The sequence below is a fragment of the Poecile atricapillus genome, chromosome 5 (assembly GCF_030490865.1).
Source record: "Poecile atricapillus isolate bPoeAtr1 chromosome 5, bPoeAtr1.hap1, whole genome shotgun sequence".
Taxonomy (NCBI): Eukaryota; Metazoa; Chordata; class Aves; order Passeriformes; family Paridae; genus Poecile; species Poecile atricapillus.
The window spans coordinates 21,298,082-21,306,100 of NC_081253.1; the positions used below are offsets into that span (position 1 = coordinate 21,298,082).

The window sequence follows — 8,019 nt, forward strand, 5'->3', positions numbered from 1 at the left end:
CACCAGACTCACTGATCCTGTAAGGAACTCTTCAGGGCTAGTTTTCTTTACTGAGCTAATTGTTAAGAAAATACCAGGAAAAATCATTGAATGTATTAAAAAAATCTCTCTCCAACTTGCAAACAGGAGGCGTACGGAATATTTCTAACCAGCTCTCGATCACAACCAAGATTGACAGAGAACACCCAGAACTGAAGGAATATGCCAAAAGCAATGGCTGGTGGGATGGGGAAAGGGAATTTGATTTTGCTGCTGTGTATTCTTATGTCAATACTGCCAGAATGACCACGTCTGGAGGCCGATATTGTGAAGGCTATAAACTTCTGAACAAACACAAAGGTATCCTTTTAAATTATTTTCAAGATGTGCAGAGTATTTAGTGAGCTACATTAATTTAAATCATAAATGATTATACATCTGATGCAGGCAATCATTCATGACTTGGTGAACCAGAACTTACTAGAATGATTTTCTGCCTAAAACAGAAGTGCTGAACTTGGAAGTTTTTATTCATTTTTTGCTCATTTATTAAGGAAGAAAAATTAAAACAAGGGTAAAATATCAAACATACAGAGCTACAGTAACAACCCTGAGAGGTCACATTATGACCATACCACTAAATGCCCTGTAAGACACGTTCTGAAACATTTTGATAGGCTACATATTATTACTGTACTGCTAAGGAAAAAAACTAGAGGCTAAAACAGATTCTCAGCAGTTTGCAGCCACAGAGAACCTTATGAACAGCTTCAGTCAGGTACCATTTATATAAGGCAACAGCACAGCATTCAGATACATATCTTGCATTTATTTTTGACATTAATTTTTAAATCTTTGTAGTTTCACTGTAATAGCTACTCTAAACTTGTGTAGTCTACTAAAACACACCAAGAGCAGAACAAAATAATTTTCTGTACTCTAAGCACTCACTAACTCATATGCTTGCTTTTCAGACTGCTAAACAAAGAACCTATTACTTCTCTTCTAACCGCATCCTTCCAGCAGGTTTTTGCTGTAGTTGTATTCACATGCTCATTTGAAGTAATTAATCTGAATCAAGATTACATTGCACCCCTTTGTTTCTTTTATTTATTTGGCTGAACTCTGACAGACCAGGTTTAGCATTTAGTTAACACATCAGAGTGAATTACTTTTGCTATCTTGTTTTAGTAATCATGTAAATCCTGCATTTATTTTCGGAATTGCAGGTTCTGAATACTGAAAGCATTTTCATAAATACCTGTATTTACTTGTATTACAACAATGCTGAGATTGTATCTGTGCTTTCATTCTAAATCCCCATTTTCAGGCATTTACCTGAGCCACTTTAAAAGTCCCACTAGGTGTTCAGTTTATCAGCCTCATATGGTTCACTTTGTTTAGATTTATTTTAAATGGGTGCCCTAACTAATAGCTATTTGGTTTACAGCATCACTGAAATCACTAGTTTCTTCATTTATCCTTCCCTGCTTTTTCTCTCCATGGCCTTACAGTTGTGGGGTTTTTTCAGGCTGCCTACTATGTGAGGACCATTTTTAGAGAAATATTCATATTTCAAAAAATAGGGAATGTATTTCATGCATACAAAATAATAAGAGTCTAGTGAAAAACATGCAGTACCTTCTTCCCTACTGGACAGGTTGCTAAATTGTAGCTGTGAAAATGGCCATTGCTTCTTTTAATTTCTTTAATTCATCTAGCTTGCTGGTTTCTTTAATTCTCCAATCATGCCAGGCGACTGTAGGAGTACTTAAGCATGTTTTCTTGCTAAAATGTAGTGCTGCATGCCTGTTTACAGGCAGCCTGGGTCATGTATGAAAAAACAATATCAGAGATGTGTGACTTAACAGCAGAGTAACTATTTTAAGAGGAAACAGCAAGGCAGTTAAAATTTTGTTGTTTTTTTTTTACACAGAGCTCAGTAAGGGAAACACTGAAATATTAAAGTGGTAGATGGTACCTTCCAATAAAAAATAAAGAGTGAGCAAACTGATGTTTTTCTGCCATAAGCATACCCTCTACTGGTATAGCAAATGTTAAAAGAAAACCATTCTGCAAGAACTGCCTGTTAGAATATTGGGTGGTGTGGTGATACCATGCCAGTATCTGAAGTATCTGAGCTTCAGCATACGCTATATAGCAACGTTTTCACAGTGATATCACCTGAACAGGCTTATGTGGAAAGGGTTTCGTTCCTCCTGAGCAGGAGTTATTTTCATAGACACTTGGCACAAAACCTCACACAGGTTGCTGATAAAGACTTTTCTACAAATGGATGTACTACTGTAGCTTCTGAGCATAGAATATAATGCCACTCCAGTGCATCCTTGAAAAGGGTGAGAATAAAACACCCACCAAAACCCCCCACGCAAAACAAGTGACAGTCTTGGTGTTTCATTTTCAAAGTTTCACACAAAATCCATGCATGGCTGCTATTATTTTTAATAACATCATTATTATAATGATTATTTATAATACTTATATATAGAATTATAATGCTATTATAAATAATAGTTTCTAATAATATATAATATATACGAAACAATAATATATAATAAATAATAGTCATTATAATGATTATTATATCATTATTATTATAATGATTATTCTTAACTCCACAAAGTTCTCAAAATTCAGCATTTAATCCAAATTACTATTTTTCATCTGAAAAGTTACTTTGTGAATGACCATTTTCTAGCCCTATGAAATTTATCTTTCTGGGAAATACCTTTTGTCTTTGTACTCCCCCTTTTTTAAGGCATGTTCTTATCACCACCTCTCTTTGAAATAAATACTTTTGGGAAAGCAATGCAAGTGTATTCCATATTAAGGTTTGCCATTAGGCTGACTTTTTTCTCCTGCCAACACAGACAAACTAAAACAGGCATTTGACTATTAAAGGAAAAAGCAGCCAGTTGTAGGGAACATGTCATTCAGTTGGTATTATATTAGCTCCGTGGCTAAATAATTGTATTGTATCTTGAATAGGATCTATCACTTCTGAAATAATGATGGAAATTCTTCGTGACAAAGAGAGTGGCATTAACATGGAAGGTGGATTTATGACAACTGGCAGCATGGTGTCTGTACTGCCTCAGCAGCCTAATCTGCCCTGTATTCACTTCTTTACTGGAACTCCAGATCCTGCCAGGTGATGTAGAAGCAAGTAAATTGGACAAAAAATTGTAAATATCTAAGTGGAAAAGTGTTGCTTAATTATGTTCTTTTTTGCTTTGGGTTGGTATTTTTTTTTTCCCCCCTGAAAAAGCACAATCAAAGTGTAGGAGGAACATCAATGTACATTATATATATTAATGGTATCAACCTACTTAACAGAGCACTGCTGTGACAATGACTTTAACACCAGTTAGATGTTTTTTTTAATACTTCTTTCTTAAAAGAAGCAAGTAGAAGAATGGGGAAAAAATACAGCAATTTTCTGACTCAACAATTTTAACAAAATGGTGTCAGTAAAGGATCTTTGTTCTATTTTTTCTTCCTAGATCTGTATTCAAGCCTTTCATTTTTGTGCCCGGTATTACTCAGTTATTAAAAACTACATCCCCTACATTTGGTCATGATGATCCAGTTAAGAAGCAACCACGTTTTCAGAGTAAGCCAGATCGAAGACATGAGCTCTATAAAAAACATCAAAGTGCTGCTGTAGTTATGGAAACTATCAAGGTACGTTGATTAAATTAGATTTCAATGCAAGCAGGTGGTTTATATAAGGTCCTTGCTCACATTTTGTTAATGTGATACCAGTTAATGGCCTTTGATGGATTGCAAAGAACAGTGCAGTGCCCCAGAAGCCCAGTGTGTCGGCATCTGGCAGGCACGTGTTTCCAACCAACACTGGAAATTGCAACCAGCACTGTGCTGTACTGGCAGGACGAACCCCAGGTGAGGATCTGTGTTGCTCACCTTGCAGAGCAGCCCCCCATAGACTCCCACACCAGTCAGATAATGGAGAAATGCTCGAGTAGCCACAGGAAAATACACAACTCCTGCTAAGAGTTCTTGCAGCTATTCAGGCCCTTGGTCTCAGGTGGAGAGCTTGCTTGGTATGGATAGGAAAGGAAACAAGATGACAAAGATAGCTGAACATGGATGTGAAGCAAGAAGGTAGCTGCTTACTTTTAGCATCTCTCCTATTTACAGATACATCTTCTTAAAAGTAAGTCTCATGCCCACTGAAGTTTTGGTAACTAATATCTAAAGGAGCTCTAATATTTCTTCGATCTATCAGACAAGGGAGATGAAGTGAGTGCTAGATATTAGGAAAGATATCTAAGAAAACTTGTCATGATACTGACTTCTACCAACATAAATGTGTACCCTAGAAACTCTTAAAAGATTAAAATAAGGACAGTAGAACAGAATTTTGTTAGGGTGATTACTACATACTCTGTATAGTTTTTAGTGAAATAAATGTTTCTTTTTGCAGGACAAAGGTAAAGAAATGCTCAAAGAGATACAGGAGTTGGAGAAACAGAAGATAAATCAAATGGAATCAATCCTGCAAAATGGATGTCTTGATATTAACCAAGTAGTTAATCTTTTTTCACAGTGTGTAGAAGAAGAACTCAAAATATATAGCTAAGAATATTATTTGAATGTGGTAAAATTTGGATTATAATTGGGTTTTCTAATGAAGAGGCTATATAGATTAACATCCTGTTTTCAGTATACCACATAGCATGGACAGTTTTAAAGATTCAGATTCCTATTCAGGACAAATAGCTTTTGATTATAAGAAGAATGCTGGAAAGGCTCCTAAGAGCCAGACAGTGACTTTGTACGTGGCACAAAGCTGTCAGCAGAGATTGATTTTGCTGAAAAATAGATGCAATTAGAGTGCAATAACTAATTGACTAAATTAGGGAACAACCTCATCTCTGAATGGAACACTAACTCAGCTCTGGAGAACTTAGCTCTAGTGAACACATGCGTAGCTTTTATAGTCAAAAGAACTGTAGCAAAGTTTCAGACTACCTGAATTAAAATGGCCATGCTTAAGACTTTCTAAAATGTAGAAGCTATGATGAACACTGAATTAAAGTGACACACAAACCAAGTAATATTGATACTCAGTTGCTTGGTAAAACCACTCTAAGTTACATTTCATATATGAACCTCCTACTACTTCAATGTAAAACGAGTCTAAGAGTTCAAGATACATTAAAAACAAATCACAATTACAAGAATAATATTTTGCTGTGAGTGATCGTGAAATCTTATTACATGGAATTCAACAATGCAAGCATCCTGTAAGTTATCCACAGATTTCACTTTCCTATTTTTCCCATTCTGATACTGAAAAATAAACTTATTTATATACAAGATGATTATTGTCAAATTAATACTGCAGTGCACTTCATAACAACATGGAGCTCTAAAATGTTTCTTGAATTCTTTTAAATTGGGCAACTAGAAAAGAAGAGGTTGGGCTACACAAGTATATACATGTACTCAGCAAGATACTGAAAAATACTTAAAACTTTTTTCATTTCATATAAAGCCTTTAAAACCATTACTTGTTTTACCAGAATTAATAGACTATGGACTTAATTTAATCAAGTTTTTTGCCCTGCCAGGAACATTTCCTTCCTGATTCTGTTTAAAAGTAATGATCAATGTATGACACCACTTTTATTATCTGTGGAAAGGGCCAAACCAACCAAACAAAGAAGATTGTGATTTTATCTCATGATCAATAAATCAGGATAACAAGCAGGACTAAGGAAAAACAAAAACAAGCACTCAAAATGCAGCATACTTCTGCAAACCTTCAGAAGAAAATTTGAAATGGTGCACTAGAACTGCAGCAGCAGTGTGGAACATGACACTGCATCCCCACAGACACAGCAAACCACAGAAAGATCATTCTTTGATGATTTTTCACAGGCAGTTTTCTCATTCTGTAAACTGTTCAATACCCCACTGGTAAAAAAAAAAAAAAAAAAAAAGTTAAATATAAAGAATAGATAGTCAATGATGTTTGCAGAATTAATACAAAAATTAAGAGCTTGGTAGAATTTCTTCTTTCTGATCCTACAATAAGAGTAGAAATTAATTTGGGATGCTGGTGTTCAGATTCACAGCAAGAGACTACTGTGCTAGGAAAGGCTCATGAACTTTCTGTTTCTAGTGACCTAATGTGTTCCACGTGGCAGTAGCAAGCAAGACTGAGTGGGAGGTAAGACAAAGTATGTTTGAATTGACTGAACATTTTGTGCTTCTGTTGACAACAAAATTTCTCCGAAGTTCAGTAGCACAGTGGTTCAATACAGAAGTCCAATAGTCCAGCTTGTTAAGCAGAAGATAGATTTAATAAAAAATTGCTGTATTTATCTGTTTTCCTTATGGGATGTCCATAACTAACAATTATATATCTTTTCCTATTTTCGATCATGAGCTGTTCTACACTGATTCTTTCACAGTATCAGTAAATGCCAGTGCTGGAAACCAAGGTATGAATCAAGTTTTCAGGCAGCATAGCAAACCAAGTGAAATTGTTTTATGCTACAGTGCAAAGACTGAAGTTATACAGGAAGAACAGTAGTAAAGTTGGAGCAGACCTTTAAGCAAACTTCTTGGCCACTTAATCACGGGGTGGCAATTAACGAGGTTAAGCACATTGGTCCAGTCATGATGTAGGCAGCTACAGTCTGACTGTCCCTCTTAGTTATGTGTCTTTTCCTTAATGGTCTACAGGACACAAAGCAAAAACAGTGTAATGTGTGGGGACAGTGTAAGTGATGGCCAACAGAGCACAGGGTATTTCAGTACCTTTTTCCTTGGGATTGCATCCTCCTAGAAGACATGCAATGTAAAAACAGAAAATAAAGATGGGATTAGGAGAAATAAATAATCCTCCCTCCCACAACCTCATATTAAAAAAAAAAAAAAAAAATTAAAAATCAGAATGTCCCCTAGAGGGCAATCTTCACATGGGTTTTTACCTAGGAATGCATCTAAGTGACTTTAAAAGGTTTAGAGCTTTATGAAGGATTGTTATTGAAATGAAAAAATCCTAAAATTTTGTACTAGAAAACGAAGTGTTGTATTCATTCCTGTTCATTATCACAATTATTTTGAGATTAGACTAGAAAAAAGATCCAATTTTTCACTGGGCGTTCCTCTAGATTTGTTCAATAGATGTTTTCATGGAATTTAGCTTCCAAGAGATTTATCCTGAACTAATCCACCTTCAAAATAAAAGAAGCCATTGCACCACTGACCACATCTTTAAAGAAAAGCTGTTTCTAACTACCAGAAATCCACATAATAGTACATCAACTGTTGACAGAACATCAGCTTGTCAACTGTTCAAAACTTGCCAGTGTTCCTTGGTGGAAGCAAATATTTAACAGATAAAAGGGTCACTTAACTTCCTAAAGCAATTCAAAGTCTATTATTGGCTTCCAGAAGTATTCAGTGATTTAGAAACAAAATATTATATCCTGTATTTCATTCCTAGCTTCTTTAGTCTATTTATTAACCATCACAGACTCATCAGACTAATGGGTATGGTACCAGCAGTCACAATGTTGTAGCAATAAATCTAAGAGAATTTGGTGTTAGTTGATAATTAAAGGTGCTCTCTGTATTAGATTTGTGTCAGAGAGCCTTTGCTATGCAGAAATTTCGAGCAATTTCTTATTTAAAATATGTTGTATTCAAATCTAGGGGAAAGCAGGGCTATTATAAAAAGGAAAGCAGGACTTTTATGATGAAAATGAGAAAGACAAGCATGCAAGAACAGTGACTATAAATAGAAATGTAAAAATGCCTTAAGATAAAATTCTTGAATGTTTGAGGAATTAATAAAAAAAATGGTATTTGGTAAGTAGATGACAATGTGACATGCTTCTAGTATGGAGGTATCTTTGGATGAACACCCATTAAAAAGGGCTCTGCCTACTTGTAAAGGATCAAGGGTGGATTTAAGAAATACCAAAACTGAAACCCAAGAGCCATGTTAACAAATCTCTTAGAAAAATATATTTTCCATAA

General features: G+C 35.3%; 1 protein-coding gene across 1 annotated transcript in view; it reads left to right on the forward strand.

Annotated features, from left to right (window-relative positions):
* Positions 1-5,345, forward strand: part of SCRN3 (secernin 3) — a 7,426-nt gene extending 2,081 nt beyond the window's left edge. The window contains exons 4-7 of the mRNA XM_058840635.1: positions 127-339; positions 2,989-3,151; positions 3,504-3,684; positions 4,448-5,345. Coding sequence (XP_058696618.1) covers positions 127-339; positions 2,989-3,151; positions 3,504-3,684; positions 4,448-4,603 — 713 coding nt within the window. The 3' untranslated portion in view covers positions 4,604-5,345. The remainder of the gene's footprint in view (positions 1-126; positions 340-2,988; positions 3,152-3,503; positions 3,685-4,447) is intronic.
* Positions 5,346-8,019: the final 2,674 nt, after the last annotated feature.